General features: G+C 49.6%; 1 protein-coding gene across 5 annotated transcripts in view; it reads right to left on the reverse strand.

The window, feature by feature from the left end:
- Positions 1-24,181, reverse strand: part of LOC119441339 (telomere-associated protein RIF1) — a 198,948-nt gene that overhangs the window by 154,571 nt on the left and 20,196 nt on the right. For all 5 annotated transcript variants that reach the window (XM_037705955.2, XM_037705956.2, XM_049661157.1 and 2 more), the window contains exons 7-8: positions 18,755-18,847; positions 17,167-17,302 (exon numbers count right to left, since the gene is read on the reverse strand). In XM_037705955.2, coding sequence (XP_037561883.1) covers positions 17,167-17,302; positions 18,755-18,847 — 229 coding nt within the window. The remainder of the gene's footprint in view (positions 1-17,166; positions 17,303-18,754; positions 18,848-24,181) is intronic.

The following is a 24,181-nucleotide window of genomic DNA, read 5'->3' on the forward strand; positions in this document are numbered from 1 at the left end:
AAGATTTAGTAATGCCACCCCTAGCCATAAGCGATAAAGCATAGTGGCCTCTCTTCGGCGGAGTCCAGATGGCATACAGAGATGCATCAAAGAGGGCAGGTGGTAGTGACGATTGCTCCGGTTGGCCTGGCCGCTGGGTGTGCACCATAGAGAGAGCGTGATCTCCTGTGCAAGCACTCGAAGTCTGCTGGCTGCGTCGGACCGTGAGAGTGGTATGGCCTCTTCCTGTGCGTCGTCAAGAGCTGCCCGAGCGGCATTATCGGCGTCTTCGTTCCCTATGACACCGCAGTGACTTGGAAGCCACTGAAATGTCACGTGGTGTCCTTTCTCATGTGATGTATGGAGTAGGTGCCTAATATCGAATACGAGCTGTTCGTATGGCCCGCGACGCAGAGCTGATAGCACAGATTGTAGGGCTGCCTTCGAGTCACTGAATATTGACCATTGTCGAGGTGGTTCCCGATTGACGAAACAAAGTGCAGCGCGAAGAGCAGCTAGTTCCGCAGATGTCGATGTCGTTGGGTGGTCAGTCCTGAAGCTGATGGTAGTAGCTCTTGCTGGGACAACCACTACACCGGATGAACATTGGAGGTTTGTGGAACCGTCAGTATAAATATGTACACTGTCCACATACCTCTCGTGTAGAAGAAGCAGAGACAGTTGTTTCAGCACAGGTGACGATAGCTCAGATTTTTTCTTGATTCCTGGTACACTGAGATGTACTGTGGGGCTAATAAGACACCAAGGGAGCATCAGTGGTTTAGATGCAGCGGTGAAGCCTAAGGGAAGTTTGTCGTACTTTTAGAGAACGATGCTTGGCGCCTGTCTGAACGTAGTGTTGCAAGGTGGCGATAGGGGGCACGTGCAAAATGTCTGATGTGCGTTCTCAGGGCTTCCACCGTCATGTGAGTTTGCATCGGATGGTCCCCAGCAATCGCAATAGTTGCCTCTGTTGACCTGCACCTGGGCAAACCAAGGCAAACTGAGTGCTTGAGCTTGTTCTGCCTGCAGAACACGAATATTTGTCTTGCAAGTGTTGTTCAGTACAGGTAGACTATATCTTAAAAAACCGAGAAAGAGAGCTCTGTAGAGTTTCAGCATTGCGTCTACTGACATCCCCCACGTCTTTCCTGTCAAGTATTTAAACAACTGGGAAATTGCTGTCAGGCGCCGTTTGATGTAGGCCACGTGCGGGCTCCAACAGAGATCTCGGTCAATGATTACGCCAAGAAACCTGTGGGTTCTGACATAGGAAATGGTCCGCCCATTGATTGAGATGACGTAAGGCGTCATTGGTTTACGAGTAAATGCCACTAGTGCGCATTTTTCTGGTGATATGCTGAGACCTTGTTTACACAAGTAGCTCGCAGTCAAAGTTGCTGCTCTTTGAAGCCGCGTACGTATCTGTGGACGTGCGACTGCCGAAGTCCAGACACAGATGTCGTCTGCGTATATTGAAATCTTGATGGTAGTTGGTAAGTATTCAGCAAGTCCAAGAAGAGCGAGGTTGAATAGCGTCGGGCTGAGAGCACCGCCTTGAGGAACGCCTCTGCTGGTATAGCGTCGCGTAGTCCGGCCATCGTCACTTAACATAAAGAATGATCTTGCAGATAGGTAACTTGCAATCCACAAAAAGACTCGACCACCTAGGCCAACCGTTGCAAGAGCATCGAGAATGGCCTCATGTAGTACGTTATCGTATGTGCCTTTTACATCTAAGAATAAAGCTGCAGATAAACGCTTACGGGACCTTTCGTGCTGAACATATGAAACGAGATCAACTACATTGTCGATGGAAGAGCGGTCACATCGAAAACCAGCCATGGAATTCGGATAAATCTTGTAGTACTCAAGGTACCATTCCAGGCGGCCAAGGATCATCCGTTCCATTATCTTTCCTACACAGCTGGCCAGCGCTATTGGGCGGTAAGAGGTGAGCTCGAGTTGGGATTTGCCCCGCTTCAAGAGTGGCACCAGGCGGCTTACTTTCCATTTGTCAGGAACGTTTCCCTCCTGCCATGAGGAGTTGTAAAGACTCAACAATTCTTTCCGTGCGGATTCTCCAAGATAGCACAAGGCTCGGTATGATATACCATCTGGACCCGGAGATGAAGAGCATCTGCAGAGAGCTAGTGCCGCCTCGAGCTCCTCCACTGTAAAAGGAAGGTCCATGCGGCAATCTTAGATTAGCGGATATCTTGAGTATGTGTCTTGCCCCATGGGTCATTATAGGAGATTTCAATGCACACCATCCGGCATGGGGAAGTACAAGAACGAATACAAAAGGACGAAGATTAGCAAGCATCGCCTACAACTATGACCTTACTCTCCTGAACGATGGTAGCCTCACCTTTCTTCGAGGCGTGACATATGGCAGCTGCCTCGACCTTGCTTTCGTCTCCAACTCTCTCGCCAGATGTGTGAAGTGGTTTCCGGATATTGAGACGCATGGGAGTGATCACATTACCACTTATCTTAACATCAAAGGCTTGTCGTCTAGATCTGGTCCACGGAAGACCATTCGGACGATTCAATGGGCCACCTTCAAATCTGATATGGAAGATGCTTGCCGCGAGGGCCTACCATCTGGGTTAGAGCAAACAATTAAAAGTACGATGCAAAACGCCACTCGCATGATGACGACCTCTTCCGCGCAAAACGACTTCGACATAGAATTAGAGCGACTACGAGCACTTCGTCGCCGGGCGGAACGTCGATATCGGCGTACAAAATCAATCCATGACCTTAGGGCGGCCAGGAGGATGCAAAAGAAGATTCAGCGTCGCATGGATAGATTAGCATCGGAACGTTGGGCAACGTTTTGCCAGAAACTAGACCCCCGGAAGCCACTGTCTCACATTTGGAAAACGGTGCAAGGTCTGCGTTGCCTTCCGAAGCAGCGTTTTCCATTCAAGGCGCTCGCGCTCTTCCAAGGGCGGCAAGACATCGATGTCGCAAAAGACTTGTGCGAGGATCGCCGACCAAGCGACTCGTCCAGATCCTCCAGCCCAAGGTGACGTCCCCCATTCCCGTGATTGGCATTGCGGAGAGAATTGTGTAGGGGCTGTGAGGTGGTTTCTGGTTGGGTGGGGGAATGTGTTAACCTGTAGAGCTCGGAGGAATCGCTCCTGCTCTCTAGGTACAGTGGAACCTCGTTAAACCGTACCCGCTTAAGCCGTAGTTTCTTATTAAATGTAGTTGAGACGAATCCCCGACTCGGCTACCCTTTAATTTAATGCGTTTGGTACCCGCTTTAGCCGTAGCGGTACATCGGGTACCTGTCGGTTAATGCGTAGTATTCACTCGTCGAATACCCATCATACTCCGTTGCAGTCTCGCGCTCCTTCAGCCAACCGATTCTGCACGCAGCGCGCTAAGCGCGAGCTACGAATTGCATGCGTACGCACGGATCTCCGTGGCCATTGCGATGCCTAGCCTCCGAGCCGCGCCGCGCCGCGCTGCCCACAATCTCGGAGTAGTAATCTTGGAGGCCTCAGCGGAGCGACCTAGCGAGATCCCGTCGTCTGCGAGTGCTCTCGCGAGATCTCGCGTGACGCCGTTGCCGGCAAAAGCAGTCGGAGCAGCCGTGGACGTGCGCACATGTGCGCAGTTGTTTTGTTCGCCAGCCGTACCGCACGTGTGCTGAACTTCGCGACGACTTGAGGACGCGGCGTGATCGTGACAGGACTGCTTGAACTTCGCGACAGTGATCTGCGGACGCGGTGTGATTGTGACAGGACCGCACAATGTCGAACAGGCAAGTGAAGCATCGCGTGATGAGCATCAAAGAAAAGCTGGATATAATCAACGACATTCAACGTGGAGCAAAGAAGTCCGTGTTGGCACGGGAGAAAGGCCTGCCACTGAGTACTGTTTGTGGCATTTGGGCAGCGCGAGAGAAGGTACTTAATGGTGCACCGTCCAACCTCAAGCGTTGCCGTTTAAGGGGCTCGAGTTACCCAGACGTCGAGGAGGCTTTGGTGCGTTGGCTAAAAAATGCAAGGGCAAAAAATTTGCCTGTGACCGGACCCCTTCTTACCGAAAAGGCGCTGTGCTTCGCCACACAGATGGGTCACGACAGCTTTGTTTGCAGCAGTGGCTGGCTCGCTAGGTTCAAGACGCGGTACAACTTAACAACAAAGGTTGTTTCCGGCGAAGGTGCAGCGGCAGACAAAAGCGGTGCGGAGGACTGGGCCAGCGGCAAGCTGCAACATATATTGCGAGACTATTCCCCAGAAGATATATTTAACATGGACGAATCGGCACTTTTTTTTAAGATGTTGCCGAACAGAACGCTAGCTTTTAAAGGGGAAACCTGCACAGGCGGAAAGCAAGCGAAGGAGAGACTATCGGTCGCATTTGCAGCCAACATGGCAGGGACTGAAAAGCTGCCGCTCCTCGTTATCGGCAAGGCCGCGAAGCCGAGATGCTTTAAGGGTGGCCGACTTCCGTCAGGCGTGTTCTATCGTAACAACACTAAAGCCTGGATGACTTCGAAGCTGTTTGAAGAGTACGTGCGCCTAGTGGACCGTCGCTTTACCGCCCTTGGAAGAAAAATTATTATGGTCATAGATAATGCACCGGCTCACGTGGAACTTGAGAACCTTTCTGCCGTGAAGCTGGAGTTCCTGGCAGCAAACACAACCGCACTTTCACAGCCCTTGGACCAAGGAATAATTCGGTCTGTTAAACATTTGTACCGAAAAAACATGCTGCGCAGGATGCTTCTTGCAATGGAAAGTGAGAAAACTTACAGCATCGACATGCTGGGCGCGATACATTTGCTGGCTTATTCGTGGCAGCAAGTAACAGCCGCAACTATAAAGAACTGTTTCGCGCGTGCACAGTTCGTTGTGCCCGCGGTGTCCGCCCAAGAAATCAATCCAAGCGAAGTGGATGCCGATGAAGAAGCGGCTGACGACAGCGACTGCGAGGCGCTGCTTGCAGAAGTTTTGGATCGACAAGGTGGCGGCGACAGAGTGCCGTTTTTGGCGTTTTGCGACGTCGATAATGACGTCGAAACTTGTGAAGATTTGACCGACAGTGACATTGTAAACTCGCTTAGTAGCAAATTATGCAGCGCAAGCGATGGTGAGGACGACGACAACGCCGAGCTGGAAGATGTGCCGTGTCCGTCCGTTGGAGAAGCAGCGCGAGCTCTAGATGTGATGCGGCTGTTCGCCGAAAAGAGAGGGTTAATGGACACATTGGCCTTCCACTTGGACGGCTTCGAGACTGCAGTTGTCGCTGCGAGGCCGCCGAAGCGTCAAACGAAAGTGACGGATTTTTTGCGCCCTGTTTCCGCAAAATAAAGAAGCTTTTTGGTTTTCTTGCGAAACGCGTTTCATTCCACAGGCAGGTAAGTGCATATTTATTACTTTCGGGTAAGCCGTAGTGCCGCTTAGCACGTACTTTCTTTGCGTCCCCGTCAGGTACGGTTTAACGAGATTCCACTGTAGTGACTTGTGTGGGGGTGCATATGTTCTGCGGGTTAGCTTGTAGTGTTGTGTGATGTCTTGGTATGAGACTAGAGGGTGCATGCGCTCGTGTTCAGATTCCTCGGCGTCGGTTCGGTGCGTCAAATCTCAAGCCACGTGGTTGGCGACCTCGTTGCCAGGAATGCCGTGATGAGCTGGCGCCCAGATGATTATGACTGATCTGGTTGGCGGCTTTTGATTTATTATTTTGAGAGTAGTGGCATGAGTTCTGCCGCTAGCGAAGTTGCGGCACGCCTGTTGGGAGTCGGTAACTATGACTTCAACCTGTGTTTGGGAGAGCGCGAGGGCTATGGCCGCTTCCTCGGCTTGGAGGGGTTTGTATCGGGTGAGCGAAATGCTGCTCCGATGTTCTTTGTTGACGATTACGGTGGCTGTTGTGGCTGCGCGTCTGGGGTAAGACCCCGCATCCGTGTAGGCTGTAGAGGGCAAAGTCCCGTATCGCTTGTGTATGGCCCGAGCCCGGGCCTCCCTTCGCTGTGCGTGGTGCACTGGGTGCATGTTGCGAGGTAGAGGAGGTACGGTGATGTCGCTCTGGATGGCATGGGGTAAGCTAACAGTCTGAGGCGGCGGATGGCTGAGAGGAGGAGATAGCCCCAGGCGTAAGAGGATGGATCTCCCCGCTTCCGTAACCTCCAACCTTGTTCGCTGGCTGGATAAATGTGCCTCGATCAGCTCCTCGGCCGTGCTGTGCACGCCTAGTCGTAGTAGGCGTTCTGTGGACATACTGATCGGCAGGCCCATCGCCTGCTTATATGCCTTTCTGATCATTGTGTTGATTTTTGTGAATTCCGTTGCGTTCAGTAGTGCGTATGGAATAGCGTAAGTTATTCGAGACACGAGAAGGCTTGGACAAGCCAAAGCGTGTCCGCCTCCCCCATGCCTCTTGTCTTGGTTGTTATTCGCCGGATCATGTGAGTAACTTGGGCTGTTGTATTCTTAAGCTTGTCAATTAATATTGTGTTGGTGCGATCCGACTGGAAAACCATTCCCAATATCTTTACGCTCTGCGACGGAACGATGGTGTGTCCCTCCAGTTGTATGTTGATAGTGGGCGAGTCGGATGCATGCTTCTTTCGCGGTGAGACCAGGAGTGGCTCTGACTTTTGGGGGACGCAGCTGAGGCCGCAACACTTAGCATAGTCGCTCACCACATCTGCCGCTTCCTGCAAACGGCTCTCCATTGCCCCGATGGACCCCGTGAACGACCAGATGGTAATGTCGTCGGCGTATAGGCCATGCCGGATCCCCGGGATGTTATCGAGGAGCGGCGGGAGGCCTATTAGGGCGATATTGAAAAGGAGAGGGGATAATACTGCGCCGTGGTGTGCGGCGCCCGCCCAGTAGAAAGGGGTCTGTGGCTTGGTCCCCGACCTTTAGGATGGCTTTTCTATCCGAGAGGAAATCTCTGATATAGGAATACGTCCTGGCCCCACAGCCCAGCGTGTTTAGCCTTTGTAAGATTGCTGTATGCTTGACGTTATTGAACGCCCCTCTAAGATCTAAGGCGAGGATAGCCGTGGGGGAGTGGCATGTCGCTGGTACAATCACCTCTTCTTTCAGCTGAAGTAGGATGTCTTGAGTTGAGAGGTGTGGACGGAATCCTATCATCGTAGTTGGAAGTTTCCCCGAGTCCTCCAGGAATGGTTGTAGCCGGTTGAGAACGATGTGCTCTAGGAGCTTTCCTACACACGAAGTGAGAGAGATCGGTCGTAGGTTCTCAATGGCTGGTGGCTTGCCTGGCTTCGGTATCAGACGAACCTCGGCCATTTTCCAGTCCTCGGGAAGGTTTCCTTCCCTCCATACTTCGTTAAGCTCAGCGGTAAGCTCTAGTAGTGAGGGGTTGTCAAGATTGACAAGTGCCTTATTGGTGATTAATCAAGTGGAGCTTATTATTTGTTTCAGCGTCCCACAGGCGCTGCCAGTGGCCTCGCAGTTTCCTTCGTAAAAAAGGCTTCAGATCTGTGGAGGGAATAGCAGCGGCAGGATTAATAGCTTGCGATGTGGTTGATGCGGCCAACTGGTCTGCTAGCACATTGCCCTCGATGCCTCTATGGCCAGGCACCCAGCCTATTATTACATGTCTATGAGATTGGTAAATGTTACACAAGAGTGAGTAAAGCTCAATAAAACAGGATTTTTATGCTTTTGTAAAGATGTTGTCCCTCACAGCACCAAAGACTGCTGTGAGGGACAGTGCGGTGATTATCTTGTGCTGCGACTCGAATTGTTGATGATTCTTGCGAACATTCCCTTCGAAACAGACGTCGACGGGGTTCCCGGATACGGCCAACTTTGCTGCTGATCACAGTGCCACTTCGTGCAGTTTGCTAATAATTTCCAGGAGCAGAGCAAGACGAGATACGGCCATGCGCTGGAACAACTGACGCCCTTGCAGTACTGACGGCGCTACGCCGGAATGGAGCCGGCGGCCGGCAGACGACCACCCCCTCCAGCGCAGCCTACACCTAAGGCGCAGCACTGAGAGCCACCTTCGAGCCCCGACAACGATCCCTCCCGCCTCGCTAGCACGAGCAGTGCAGCTGACCAGCCGCCTCCGAGTCGGCATCAAGTGTCCGCCAGCTGAGGGCCACATCACCACAACGCTTCCTCGGTCACCAACCTCGGCGGGTACTCGGGCAAACGGACGTCCCTAGGTGCCAGCCTCAACGTACGGGGGCCTTCTTAAGGGGGGGAGAATGTGGGGAGCACACGCGGCGGTAGCCGGGCGGACATCTCGTGCGCGCACAACGCGCGCCGCGGGAGAAATGCACTTTGCCCTCTCCCGGTTCTCGCTTGCCTCTCGCGACGCGCGGGCCCGCGCGGGAAGAGGGAAAGTATCCGGCGGGCGAGGAGGACACTCCCCTCGCGGAAAGGTAAAAAGATATAAAAGAGCGCGACCGAGAGACCCCCGGCCTCTCTGACCTCGCTTGACCTACCTGCCCATACGGATTTACCCGCTGAAACCCGTGAGTGACCTCGTTTGCGTGACTACTACACGCGACGAGGCAAGCCTATTTTATTACTTATTATACAGGGCGGACTTCCCTCTGCAAGTGTGTTTTATTGCCCACAGCAATAAACGTTGAGTTGGCTCGCTTGTTGCCGGGTTGGGGAAGACCCCCACAGAGTGCACTTTAAGAAAATAGGTGAAGCTGATATATGTTCGCTGGAGATGGAGTGACCACTCATTTGATTCTACGTATAAACTTTCGACGGGGCTTGTCCTGAATGCGCCAGTGGCCAGGCGGATACCTATAGTGGAGTCTCGATGATACGAATCTCACGGGGTCACGAAAAATATTCGTATTAGCCGAAATTCATATCATCGAAACGCAATTAAAACTAGCCAAATTAAGGGGGGACGCGGGGATCAGATCCCGATAATCGCGAGGAAAATCGATTTTTGAAAACCACGCATTTCGGTATCTGCAACGGCTAATCTACGTTGCATCAAAATGGTTTGGCTGAAAGCGCACTAAAAGTGCCCGAAAAAGATTAATTCGTCAGTGCGCAGGGTGAGTAAACAGCTTTAAATTGCGCAAAATCACCGTAGTTCACGGAGACATATCTCGTATTTCCCGCCACCGAGCGCCGCCATCTTGGTATCGTTTGAAAGCTCAAAGTTTCGCCATTCGGATCCGCTTCTCAATTCGTCTATCGTCGCCATCTTGTAACAAACGCACAAGCACAAAAGAAGCGCGGGTCTGCGATAGGTAGTCACACGGGCCCTCCTATGAAAGCGGGCCTCCGATTGGCTGCCATGCTGAAACACGTGTCCATTGGTTGCTGCTGTGACAGGGGCAAGATGGCGACGGCAGTTGTCTGCTTCGTAAACCACGCCGGCGTCTTCACCTGACACGCAGAATTCGGATTACTGAGAGCTCCCAGGTTAGTGATGGATCATTGCTCGTTGGAGAAGAAATTTTGGACGAAGCACTCTGCGGAATACGGAAGCGCAAGCCTCCTACAGCAAGAAAAATACGGCGATTAGCGGGAGAAGCGGAGGAGCACCCAACTGAACGTGCCGCGCTACCTTGCACCGTGGATTACGTGCCGCGCTATCTTGCACCGTGCGACTCCAGCAGCGAAACAGACAATCGCCCTGTGCCATTGGCACCGATAACGCAGTCGACGGAAGACTCGCCAACGGAGGCTCCCGCGCCTCGGCGTACCGCCATGCGAATCAGCCGAGATCGTATCTCGGTAGACATAGCTCGCTGTGACTCGGCAAAATGGCGCAAACACAAAGAACGCGGCCCGAAGCACAGCAGCCACTCCGTCCGGCCGATAGCACGCGGAAAAGGAGGAAAAGCATAAAAGCCACAAAAGCGCTTTAAACTCTTCGAGCGCAGTCGCGCCCTCCGCGCTGTCCGGCACCGCGTCCGCGCCTCCGCACCGAAAGAGAAAGGGAGAAAGCGTGTGCCTGCGCGCTGTTCTCTTTCGCGGCCGTCGGTGGGGCGGCGTTTATTTGTATCAATAGACGCGGGTCGAAAATCGATTCGTAACAACCGTTCTCTAGCACATTGCAAACTAACGGAGCTCGGCCGGGACCACAGGAAAATTTGTATCATCCAGAAATTCGTATTAGTCGTGATCGTATCATCGAGATTCCACTGTAGATGGTGGACAGGATCTAGCATTTTTAGTGCGCTCGGGGCAGCAGAGTGATATACCACGGCACCATAATCCAATCGTGACCGAATGAGGCTCTTGTGAAGATTCATTAAACACTTCCTGTTGCTGCCCCAGGATGTGTGAGATAAAATTTTCAGTAAGTTCATTGTTTTTAGGCATCTCGCCTTGAGATGTTTTATGCGGTGGATGAATGTAAGCTTAGAGTCAAGTATGATGCCTAAAAACTTGTGTTCTTTGCTCATAGGTATTTGTTGTCCATACATTTCAATAGTGGGCTCTGCAACGAGACCTTTCTTCCTGGTGAAAAGAACACAAGAGCTCTTGTGGGGGTTTACTTTGAACCCGTTTTCGTCTGCCCACTTAGACACTTTGTTCAACCCCTTGCTGTACCTGTCTCTCGCACACTGCAATTTTACAGGACTTGAAGCCTATTTGTATATCGTCCACGTAGATGGAATAAAAAATAGCTGGTGGCAACGAAGCACGAAGCGTGTTCATTTCGACGATAAAGAGTGTGCAACTGAGCACGCCTCCCTGGGGTACACCAGTTTCCTGTACAAATGGACGCGACCAGTCCATTACCTATTTTAACCCGAAATGTGCGGTTGTGTAGGTAGCTTTCAATAATGTTTAACATATTACCGCGAATGCCAATTGCCGACAGATCGTGCAAGATTTCATAACGCCAGGCTGTATCATATGCCTTTTCCATATCTAGAAACACGGATAAGAAATATTGTTTATGTATGAAGGCATCACAAATGTTTGCTTCGATGTGCACGAGATGGTCGGTTGTAGACCGTCCTTCTCTGAAGCCGCATTGATATGGATCAAGAATTTTGTTTGAGTCAAGGAAGTGTACAAGGTGACAGTTCATCATGTTTTCAAAAAGTTTGCAAATACAACTTGTGACGGCTATTGGGCGGTAACTTGTTACTAATGTGGGGTCTTTACCTTGTTTCAAAATCGGAACGACAAGGGATTCTTTCCATGCACTAGGTAGGTACCCGGCAGCCCATATATGATTGAAAAGTGCGAGTAGTTATTTGAGTATCGCTGTGGATGTGTTTAATCATATTGTACATGATCCCGTCAGGTCCAGGTGCAGAGCTCTATAGTACATGTATTCAAGGAGGCTCTCAACTCGGCGATGTTAAAAGGCACGTTATAGGGTTCGTTCAGCCTGCATTTGTGGTTGATAGCCTTGCATTCTGCGATTTGTTTGTGCTTTAGGAAGGCCTCGGAATAATGATTTTAAATTTAAAATTATTTATAAAATCTCGTGATAAGTACGTGGATTCCCTAAAGCGTTCCCAGTCAGCTGAGGCCAGTTTCCAGCATGGGACATGCGGAAGGGAGTCATGTTCGGTTACTAAGTTTAGGGTTACTGGGAAATCACTTCTGTATGGGCTTTTAATATCACGCCATTCTAAATCAGGGAAAAGTGAGGCAGAGCCAATCAACAGGTCTATTGATGAATATAACTATGATGGATATTGTAATATGTTGGTTCATTCTTATTGAAGAGGCACGCACCGGGGTTAACAAGAAAGTTTTCAATTAGTCAACCTCTCGTGTCGCATCGCGAGTCCCCAAAGAGTGTGATGAGCATTAAAATCACCAGTGATAATGTATGGTTCTGGAAGCTGGTCGATGAGGCTGTAAAATTCCGTTTTACTGAGGTGATGATTGGGTGGTATATAAATGGAGCAAATGGTTATAAGCTTGTTGAATAAAATTGCTTGCACAGATACAGCCTCGAGAGGCGTGTGCAGGACAAACTGTTGGCAAGCAACAGACTTCTTTACAACTATGGCTACACCTCCGGACGAGGCAGAAGCGTTCTCACGATCTTTACGGAAAATGGCATATTGCTTCAGAAAGTTGGACTGTGTAGACTTTAAGTGTGTTTCTTGGACACACAGCACCTTCAGATTAAATTTATGTATGAGTTCTGTGGTGTCGTCGAGGTTACGAAGTAATCCTCTGACGTTGTGGGAATCCTCGGGTCCCATAACCGCCGCACGGGCAGCGAACTGTCGCGTCAAGCGCATATGCGTGCCAGGGAGAGTTGGGAGAGGCGAAACTTTCCTTCCGCGGGCGGTGCGCGGGAATCGCAAGCGCTATCAGCGCCACCGGGTGGGTCACGTGAGATCCTGCTGATATCGCCCGGGTCTCTCTGGTCCCCAGCAAGCGGCGATGGCGGAAGTCTCCGCCGCCGCTCCCGTATTCCCGCACGTGGTTAGTCAACCGCGTTCTTGCCGCGGCAAACGCCTCGGCCCCCTCGTGTTCCACCGTTGGTAAGTCGGAAGCCCGTCTTTACCTAGTGTATTATTCTCTTTAAGGGAACCCTCAGCGATGTCAACTATAGCTAGCTGGCCTGCTCGAAGTGTTAGTTGCAGTCGTAATAAATGCTTTCCGAGCATACACGTGGTTGTCGTCTATTGTTTCCTCGAGCTTGTACCGGAAAGCGGTTGATGCGCAGGCATGCGCCAACCGCGGGGCTCGGTGTGTCGAGGCAGAGGGCCGTTGGCATTCCCCACGTATCCCGACATTTTGACATTCCCAACGTGGGGCAAGCTCTTGGAGAATGGGACAACGATCGGTTCGGATGTGAGGAAGCCTGAAGGCTTTGTCCGGCCCAGCGTTAGGCCTCAACCGAAAGCGTGATTGCTAGCTAGATCTGTGTGTGCTTTCTTGAGTGCGAGTTAACGCTGCGCCAGTGTCGCCGAACTCGTGTAGATGCTGAGATTTACAGCAAGTTTTCTCCTAAGAGTACGCCCGAAGCGAGTGAGTGCAGCAACCGACGCGGTGGTCGATTTTCCCTGTACATATGTAAATAACCTCCTTTCTGTATCTTTGGCTCTGGGAGCCGGGCGCCGGAAACGCTGGCTAGGACGTCAGCGGGGCGCAGTCCCAGGAGTCTGCTCGGAAGCTGTGGGTTGAGCAGCGAGCGGGGACCACTTAGCTAGGCCTGCATCTCCTCGCGGCGGCTCATTGGAACCCTTTATGGGTCTTTTGTGGCATTGGTATCCGTCATGGACGCGATTAGGCCTAAGGCTCTGCGGAGCTGCCGGTCGCATGTTGGAAGACGACCATGCCGTGACATTTAGCGGGTGCAACCGGATTCACTAGTTCTACTATACTCGCCGAGCGGAGAAACCTTGTTCGAAATAGAAAGCTTATTTTGTTCAGATGAACTTGAATATTTTGCGGGCGGAATAACCGAAATCTCGGGGGACCAGAGAGCGCTTTGTTCATACGAGCATCGCACACTTTCACGCTGTATCGGACCGGAAAAATTCGGTCGAAGCGAATAACTTCATTCAAACGAACTGGATTGTTTTTCTTTCTCGTTACCGCATAAAGCTATGCGGTAGACGGGTTGTTCAGCATCGTGTCAGACGGCCGACGCTGCGGCGGCCTCTACTGCCTTAATTCTAAGTGTTCGTGGAGTGCATTTGAGCGACTTTGCAGAACGAGTGAAGCCGCCTCGACTTGCTATTGCTGCCATGGTCCACGTCCCTGCCTGCTGTCTCGGCCCCTCCCTGTTCGCGGCCCGATGCAGCAACACATGGCAGCCACAATGAGGGAGGCCGACCATCATACACTCCCACGAGGATGCGTCGGTGCGAGGTTCATCGAGCATGCGCGCGCGCCGCTTCGAGAAAGTCCTGACCCGCTGTTCCCGGGTGGACATTGCGGCGCGCATCTTGAGGGCAAGCCATCTTCAGCCCCCGTCATCGTCAACCACTGTGACGGCCGCCACACAGGACAGTGCTGCCTATCAACGTGGATTCGGACATTTCCTGCCGGAGTTTACCATCGCATCTGCCCGGATACTTTGTCAATGCCGTCGTTCCAGCGATTTCTCCGCCGTAGGGCAATATTTAAGGGTGGAGGGATGTGGGAATCCTCGGGTCCCATAACCGCCGCACGGGCAGCGAACGTCGCGTCAAGCGCATATGCGTGCCAGGGAGAGTTGGGAGAGGGGAAACTTTCCTTCCGCGGGCGGCGCGCGGGAATCGCAAGCGCTATCAGCGCCACCGGGTGGGTCACGTGAGATCCCGCTGATATCGCCCGGGTCTCTTGGGTCTCCAGCAAGCGGCGACGGCAGAAGTCTCTGCCGTCGCTCCCGTATTCCCGCACGTGGTTAGTCAACCGCGTTCTTGCCGCGGCCCCCCCGTATTCCCCAGTTGGTAAGTCGGAAGCCCTTCTTTACCTAGTGTATTATTCTCTTCGAGGGAACCCTCAGCGATGTCAACTATAGCTAGCTGGCCTGCTCGAAGTGTTAGTTGCAGTTGTAATAAATGCTTTCCGAGTGTACACGTGGTTGTCGTCTATTGTTTCCTCGAGCTTGTACCGGACCGCGGTTGATGCGCAGGCATGCGCCAACCGCGGGGCTCGGTGTGCCGAGGCAGAGAGCCGTGGGCACCCCCCCATATCCCGACAACGTTCCACTGTAGTATCTGTGTGTTCATGTTGCAGACAATGTTTTTGCTGTGTGTCTTGTGGTCGAGAGATTCTCGCCGCTCCTTTGGCGCTGGCTGCGCCGTCTGGCTGCAAGATGTGTCCATCGGCTCTTGCGGAGCACTGGACACCCGCTCTTGAGAGCGGTTTGTTTGCGGTGAAGGCCTCGTCTCGAAGGACAAAACCTTGGAGGTCCGGAGATTGATGGCCCCTTCTGCAAGGGGGGCGGAGCAGCGCTAGCTGCAGCTGCCGAGGGGGCGGATGGCGTCGCTGGCAGCTCACTCTGTGTGAGCCGGACAGCTGCCAGAAGCCGCCCCCCGACGTGCCACTTCGACAAAGCTGGTTTTCCGCAGGTGCAATACCCGCCTGCGTGCCTCCTTGAAAGTTACATTGTCCTTTACTTTAACAGTTACTATTTTCTTTTCTTTTTTCCAGGATGGGCACGACCGCGAGTATGCGGCATGCTCCCCATCACAGTTCACACAATGTAGAGAGCTTTCACATGACTCAGAGGAGTGTTCATGACTACTGCATTTTGCACAAGTTTGGCGGCCTCGGCAGTTCTGGGAACTATGGCCGAACTGCTGGCATTTGAAACATTGAAGAGGATTTGGCACGTATGGCCTAACACGAAGCTTGATGTACCCGGCCTCGATAGACTCGGGCAGAACACTTGAGATGAAAGTAAGTATCAGATGCCTGGTCTGGAGTTCTTTGCCATCTCGCCTCATTTTAATCCGTTTTACATTGATGACATTCTGCTCACTGAAACCCTCCAGGAGTTCAGCCTCACTCAGCTGCAACAGATCATCACCCGAGACAACGCCACGGGTGGTATTCATAGTACGGTGCAGGGTTACTGTTAATTGGGCATCTCCAAATGATACTAGATTGGGCAGTTTTTCGTACTGTTTCTGGTCTCGGAGCTACAAGAGGAGATCACCGCTCGCCATCCTAGATGCTTTATATAGCCTGGTCCAAAAATATCAGTCAAAGTCTTTGACACAAGGAAAGGTGAGATTGTTCGTACAAATCTGTCTGTTTTTTCTGAGTGGATCACATGGAATCGGGGAAAAGTTTCTCTTTGGCGACCGAAAAACTGGAAGACTTCATCGGTGCGCCCTCGTTTCAGACGGCGATCAGGTAGTGGGGGGAATGAACTTGCTATATATGGATTTTTCAACAGCAACGCCAGCCACCCACCATGGAGCCCAACAAGGGGACGCTGCAGGGCCTGATAACACAAGACATGCAGACGCCAGCCGTACGTCACTACTATAACCAAATATGAAATATTCAAAGTTGGCTACCCACACAAGGTTAATCCTAGCTGCCTGGGAAATTGGAAGTGAAAGGAAGTGAAAAGAAGACAGGATAGATTGAAAGTGAGAGTGAAAGACGAAGGTTTAAGAGGAGGACAGGAAAAGGCAACTGCCAATTTCCCCTGGGTGGGTCAGCCCAGGGATGCCGTCTATGTGAAGTAGAGGTCGAAGGGGTGTGCTGCCTCTGCCGGGGGGCCTTAAAGGTCCAAACACCCGGCATCGGCTCAACCCCCAGGATACCCCTTTTCCCAGACACCGACTAAGATGCGCACGGCGACACGCGGAAAGGTCCAACCGCCTTGTGCTCGGGTCCATGGTGTCGCAGCACACCAAAGGCCAGGCTCACGCAGATGGTCCAGTCTTGTCCCGTTTGGGACATACCAACATACCAAGAATGGCCCCTTTCCATTGTTGGTATGCTTCGCCAGAATACATTCGGTATGCTTGACCACACAACACTGCTGTGTCATGACATAGTATGGCCTTTGGAAACCGGCATTAGGCAACGTTTGACCCCCTTGCGTACTTTCCGCACTTCAAAGCCATCCACAAGGATGACAAAGGTGGAGTCAACGCCATTACTGAAAGCAGCAAAAACATGCAAGTGCGAATTTACGTCTGCACCGCTAAATTTATTTGACCGCCGCATTCAAACTCAATGCAAGATGTGGGTTATCATGGAATGGCAGCATATCAGATGGAAAAATATTATGTAGGAGTCATAGGAGACCGTGAAAACACAACATAGCAGCAGAGAAAATGCAATAGCGAGCAACATATCAATGGGGTTCCACTGTTTTCTGCCACAAACATCAATGCAAGACAGACACTAGTAGGGTGTGTTCTATTAAAAACGCCAGTGGATGTCCGTCGACCACTTTCAATATATTTTTCTGTCCGAGTCCCCAGGAACACGAAAGCAATGTTAGTTTTGCAGAAGAAAAAAAAACTGCTTTCACAAAAAATATTCGGGAGTCTCCCCTGACCCGGAACCAGCTCTTGTAAATTGCGTGAAAATTGGATTGTGATGAGCTGCCAGAAAAAAGCCATTGTAGCTGTGGGTCTGTAACATTTTAGCGACATACTATGAACATTTTGCACTGACAAAATGTTATTACCTTGCAGTGTACCTCTCTAAGGCTACAAATATCTGGCTTTCATTGCACTGATGAAATGCAGTACCGATGAATTCGGTTTTGGCAAGGCTAGCAACTGCAGTTAGGAACATGGCATGCACTGACCGGGCTTGAAGGTGGAGATGAGTGCTTTCCACGACTCCAAGGCCTGGCGCTGCAGTTCTGGCCGCGAAGAGGCGGCAAAGGCTTTGCTGGCCACCCGCAGCAGCACGTTCACCGAGGCAGCATTCCGAGGCAGATACTGAGAAAATACCTTGATGCATGAGGTTCAACATCTCAACGCAACTGTGGCTACGATGAGGGACGCTTGAGTGGAAGGCTCTGGATTAATTTTTAGGAACTGGGATTCTTTCAACAAATGCAGTACAATGTGGCACACAAGCATTTTTGCTTCCACAGCCATCAGAATGCCACTGCTACATGCCAGGCATTGAACCTGTGTGAGCCACAGCTCTAAGAATAATTTTTCAAAACGATTCAAGAGGAAATCATAAGGGACTGCAAAATGCACAAGAATGTGGAATGCTTGGCAAATGCGAGTGAAAAGTACATACAGGATGCCGAGACAGCTTGTTGAGTCACTGCTTATTGGAACAAGGGACACTGTAGTAAGTAGAGGTACTCCACATAACAAGAGGAGGAAACAAACAGTATAGGTACAGAAGAAGCACACATTGTGCTCATTTGCAAATCTTGTTTGTTCTGAAGAGGCATCATCAGCAGCAGCCTATTTACGTCCACTGCAGGGCTAAGACTTTTGCCAGCAATCTCCAAATACCTTCATCTTATGTGTGCAGATTTCCTAATTTCATCACATCTAAATTCTCTGCCATCTTCAACTGCACTTCCCTTCCCTTGGCACCCATTCTGTAACCAAAGACACATTACATGGCCTCCATTCTTCCTCTTAATGTCAACAATAATATTGGCTACCACTGTATATCTCTAATCCACAATGCTGTCTTTCTGTCTCTTAATATGAAGCCCAACATTTTTTAGTCCATTGAGTCGTACATATATGGCACCACCACTTAAAGCAGTCACCATACAATAGCAATCAAAGGTAACTTTGAATAACTTTAAATAAAGACAATGAAGTGATGTTGACAGCACATTTCTTTCGTAAGCAACCGCATGCTTTTTCATGTGTCCCAGTAGTTACACAACGAAGTGTGGAGATATTTTCTTGACTTGGGTCAATTTAAATTTCGTTTGATTTGGCCTTCTCTAATACGTCAACAAAATTACTAGAATGAACAAGCTTTTACTGTGCTACTGCTCGAATTTATCATTTTTTCTCCTGTCCCCTCCCTACCCATTAATGAGAATTTACTGTGCCACAAATTCAAAACATTATTTTCACACAGTCCTATTTCTGATGATGCAGTTACAGTAAGTGCTGCACAAAGCCCTGTGAAAATTTCTGCTGGCAAAAGAGGTAATGTAGGTAAAAAAATTTACGGGAGAAAAAACAATTATCAGAAAGCAACACAAGACAGTGTAATGAAGTAGTTACGGTCACTGACCAAGTCAAGGTGAAGAAACAGATGTATCAGAGCCCGTACAGGTTCCGAAATATCTGTTTCCTCAACTTGACTGGTCAGTGACCCAACTACTTAATCACCATGTTACTTGACCAGACAAATTTTCGTAAAATTCAGAACTACAAGACAGTGTAATGTAAGGCATTTACCTCGCCCATCCATTGGATGATAAGAGTCCAGACCTGAAGTGCAGCACAGCCCTGGGAGTCGTCCATCCATTGGCCCAGCTGAGGTCCAATGCACTACACAATCGGCACCAAAGGCAATGATGCACACTGGGTGCTTATGACACACCACATTTCGACTATAAATGTCTCAGCACCACAATTCTCATCATGGGCAATTTTTCAGAGCTGTCAATAACAAAAGACCATTGCTAACATCTTTCAGAACCCCTGACTTACTTTTATAGCGATAACAATTATATGGACACTCCTGGAGCATTTACGCCGTCGGCGTTCTGCATCAAATCCAAGTGCGATGACACGCCCCATATACTGTAGGTGCTCAGTCGAGGGTGGTGGATCAATCTCGAGCGTGTAAGGGAGGAAGGAAGCACGCCGTCTTCCACTGGGCACTAGGCACCGGGAGGCGGGGGTTCTACTCCAGCGGCGGCTGCGTATGGCGCGACTGTTAGCTTGAAAGCGATCTAACATGAGTACAGAATCGGTCACGTGGGCCCTATCTTGACAGTGTTCTGCAATGAGTACACGGTCTAGGTGTGCCGAGGGCTCATAGCTTCGTGTGTGCTGTGTTCTCGCCGCTTAGTCACGCTGAAGGGAAAGGCAGCATGAACGTCAATTCGCTAGCTGCTACTGCCACTCTTCCTCACGGCAGCATTTTGACAGTGAGTGTCGGTGCTCATCGAGTCAGATGTGTTTGTTTGCCTGTGCACGCATGACCCCATGCTTGTTAATTTAGTTAGTGAGCGAATGTTTACAAGTTTAAACAGCTGATAAAGCTACTGTCCTTACTTCGTATAGCTGTCAGCTAATCTGCTATCACAATCAATGCTTTGCCTTTTGGGCAAAACTGACTTTTTTTCATTCTTCTCGTAGACAAAGATTTTTATAGCATTTAGTAGCTGTTCTGAGACGCTTTTAAGAGATACTCTGTGTCGTGGGTATATACAGGGTGTTTCAGCGAACACTTTCAAAAATTCTTAAAAGTTACCTGTGGCAGATAGCACAATTCTAGTTCATGAGCTGGTCTACTCAAAGAGGCGGACATTACTTGCACGAGGAATTAAAATGCATAATAAAATAATTAACGAAAATTCACTAATTAACTTTTAAATTAATTACCTGATGGCCCATATTGCAATTTACAAATTGTAGCCTTGGAGTTCGCAAGGCGGATCCACTTGGAACGAATTCTCGGGATGACACCAGTTTCGAGATATTAATTCCCAAACTTTGCGGAGAAATGCATTGGCGTTCCAGTTAGTTTCTTAACAAAATGTTGCTTCAGGCATTGAAGCACAAAATTAACTGGAACACCAATGCATTTCTCCGCAAAGTTTGGGAATTAATATCTCGAAACTGGTGGCATTCTGAGAATTTATTCCAAGTGGATCCGCCTTCCGAACTCCACGGCTACAATTTGTAAATTGTAATATGGGCAATCAGGTAATTAGTTAAAAACTTAATTAGTGAATTTTTGCAAATTAGGCGATTATGCATTTCAATTTTTTGTGCAAATAATGTCCGCCTCTTCGGGTAGACCAGCTCATTAACTAGAATTAGGCTATCTGCCACAGGCATCCTTAAATTATGAAAGTGTTCACTGAAACACCCTGTATATTGTTGAATGACTGTGAAAAGTTTAAAAATGCAGCAAAAGCCCATTCGGTTTTTTTTTTTTAATATTTTTTATGTTCACATACACATCTTTTTAGAGTACAGTGCAGTCCACTTATAACGATATCAAGAACGAAAAATCCAATCGTTATAACCGATCATCGCTACATCTGGACTGCCGTAACAAAAGAAAAAAAAAAAGGAACAGCGGCCAGACATTGTAGTTCGGAAAAAAACAAATTTGCCACTTGCAATAAAAAAACAACGTTGTAGAAAGTAGGCTGTTAAAGATAAACATTTATTTATACCTCTAAATAGCGTCTCAACCGTTAGGCACGCTGAAACAGAAATCTACACTTGCTTTCGCGGAAGTTTCAGATTCACAACTGCAGTGTGCATCGCGTCCAGCTGCTGCGCGAACACTGGCAACTATAATTTAGCGTGCATGAAATCAATGAGAGACTCGATCGACAACAGTGCACTTTGGGTGAACATCGCGGTCGGTGTCAAAGATGGGCCCTTGTCAATCTTGTCGTCACTGCCGCTACTGTCATCGCCTCCATCGCACAACGCTCGCGTCTGTCGCGACAACGATCGCCCCGTCGGAGATCTCTTCGCAGAACAAGGCCAGCACTATCTGCACCCAGAAACTCCTCCTTCGAAGCACCACCTATTTCATCTTCAGTAGCGACATGCTCCCGGAGTTCGGTAATGTCAGCGGTTTCCATCGAGTTGGTTTTGCCCATGGTGGTTTCGTCCTGGCGCCCAAAGCCCACCTTTTCTGTTTATCGGCATGGCCACTGTTTCTGGCCTTCATGATCGAGGCGCTCCCGGTTTTCATAATCACCGATATCATCGATTGCACAAGCTCTTACTTCTTCTACAAAAATTGTAGCTTTGTGTCAAGCGACGCAGCTTTGCACTTTGTCGACGCACCCATAGCGCACCTCCCGCTACTTCCACGGAGCATTTCCACGCTCCTTGAGAGAGGAAGAGGGAGATGGTGTTCTGTGGGGTCATTGTAAAGCGAGCGCAGGCGCCGCTTGCTTATTGCTTTCCTTTTTTCCCTCCTCTGCTATGGACACTCCCACAACCATCGGCGACGCAGACGCGAATCAGTTGGCGCCATCTTGTGCACGCCACACCAACTTGCGATGCTCCTCGTGGCTTTCGCAATCGGTGCACAGGCAGAATCGCTGCGCAGTAATGGCAGCAGATATAAACTCGCGTAGGCAAACTTTTCGCCCTGTCTCAATTCAAGGCAACTTAAGAACGTATATTTTCCAATTATTCTGCATGAAAAACGCCGCCCAGAAGCAAAATTTCGATCGTTATATCCGATATACGGTGAATAACATATTGTTATATACAGTTCAGTCCACATATAACGATACCACATATAACTATATCGGTTATAACGATGAGTCAAGAAAGAGTATCAACTTATGCATTAGGGCTATGAGAAAAAAACCCAGATATAACAATATGTTATTCACCACATATTGGATATAACGATTTAAATTTTGCTTCTGGGCGGTGTTTTTCATGCAGAATAATCGTGAAAATTGCGTTCCTACGTTGCCCTTAACCGAGACGGGGCAAAAAGTTGGCCTACATGAGTTCGTATCTGCCGCCATTACCACGCAGCACATCCCGCCCACGTCACCGGCAGTCGCGCTAGGAGGGGGCGGAAGAAGAGCAATAAGCAAGGGCAACACCTCCTCTTGCGAGGGGCGCCTGTGCTCCCTGCCGCACTCTCTCTCAACGAGCGCAGAACCGCGCCACAGAAGCAGCGGGAGGTGTGCCCCTTGAGAGAAAACTGATTTTCCAGGACTCGAAGTACGAGCTCGCGCAGTCGATGATATCGACGATTATGAACACCGCGAGCGCCAGGATCATGAAGGCTATAGAAGCAGTGGCCATGCTGATCAAAGGAAAAGGCGGGCTTTGTGCGCCAGGAAGAAACCCCCATGGGTGAAACTAGCATGGTGGAAGCCACTGACATTAGAGAGTTTTAGATTAGGGGCGCCAATGCTTGCATCCCCCCAATCTAAAACTCTATTATCGAACTCTGGGAGCACATCGCTACTGACTATGTAATAGGTGGTGCTTCGATGGAGGAGCTGAGTGCAAATAGTGCTGCCTCGTTTTGCGAAGAGATGTCCGACGGGGCGATCGTTGTCGCGACAGACGGCGGCAGTGTGCGACGGAGGCGACAACAGCAGCAGCAGTGATGACGAGATTGACAATGGCCCGTCTTTGACACCGACCCCGAGGTTCAACCAAAGTGCAACGTTGTCGATCGAGTCGCTCATTGAATTCATGCATGCTAAATTATAGCCGCCAGTGTTCGCGCAGCAGGTGGACGCGAGGCACACGGCGGTTGTGATTCCGAAACTTCCGCGAGAGCAAGTGCAGATTTCTATTTCAGCATGCCTAACGATTGAGACGCTATTTAGAGGTATAAATAAAAGTTATTTTTCACGGCCTACTTTCTACAATGTAAATTCTTTTATCGCAAGTGGCACTTGCGATATACAAAAAATGCCGTATATACAAAGGTCCGGCATTTTTTTTTATTTTTGGAGTCCAGATATAGCGATGATCTGTTATAACGAACGGATTTCTCATTCTTCTCGATATCGTTATAAGTGGACTGCACTGTATGGGTTTCTTTCTCATAGCTCTAATGCTTAAGATGATCTCATCTCATCGTTATAACCAATATATCGTAATATGTGGTATTCTTATAAGTGGACTGCACTGTATAGGAAGTATGGATAGTAGTTTTATCGGTCGTATCAACTTGCAAACCTTCGCTTACGAACTAAATTAACAAGCACGGCGTAAAGCGTGCACAGGTAAACCTGAACACATCGCGCTCAATAACCGCGGGAACTCGATGTTACAACGCCAGAGTAAAAAACAAAAACAAAACACAGCGAGCGAATTCAGCAGATTTATTAACGAGATGTCACAAAAAGGATTTAAGTTGTTAAAATCACGATTGTGCGATAAAATTGCACAAAGTTTGTCAAGACATGCCTGTATCTAAGAAAAAAAATGTTACGAAAATTATGAGATATACAAAATGTTTTGCCGTCTATTGGACACTATCTCCGAAAAAATAAAAACTTTTAATTTAACAGGTATTCCGCTACAAAAATTTAACTGCAAGCACTACAGTTGGGCGTGCCGGGCTGCAGCAGCTGATGTTCCAGGCTGGTTTGCATCGTTGTCGCTTTCAGACTCAACATCCGATGAAAAGTCAGCGTCCTCTGACTCGCCGCTATTCGATGTATCGATAAGATCAGCCACAGAGGCAGCGGAATCGCGATATCTGCCATCTCCTGAAGCGCGCTCGCCGTTTTTGCGTTCTGCTTTGACAATCGCGAAACTTTGGAGCGCGTTTAAACATCACCGCCTGGCGAGAAAAAAGCGCTTAGAAAGCAAAAATATAGTTTCGCCTCTTTCACGTCCGATGGTGCAGTTTGTCCGTGAGCGGAGCGGAAGGTCTCGACAGTGGCGTTTCAAACCATCGATAGAGGGCTGACATTTTTTTGTTCTCCTTTGACCTATCGCAAAACTTCGGAGGGTGTTTAAAAATCACCGCCTCGCGGAAAAAAAAACCTTCTTTCTGCTTTCGGGGGTTTTACGAGCCAAAACCACTTCTGATTATGAGGCACGCCGCAGTGGAGGGCTCCGGATTAATTTTGACCACCTGGGGTTCTTTAACGTCCACTACAACGCAAGCACATGGGCGTTTTTGCATTTTGC

This window comes from Dermacentor silvarum, chromosome 2 (assembly GCF_013339745.2).
Source record: "Dermacentor silvarum isolate Dsil-2018 chromosome 2, BIME_Dsil_1.4, whole genome shotgun sequence".
Taxonomy (NCBI): Eukaryota; Metazoa; Arthropoda; class Arachnida; order Ixodida; family Ixodidae; genus Dermacentor; species Dermacentor silvarum.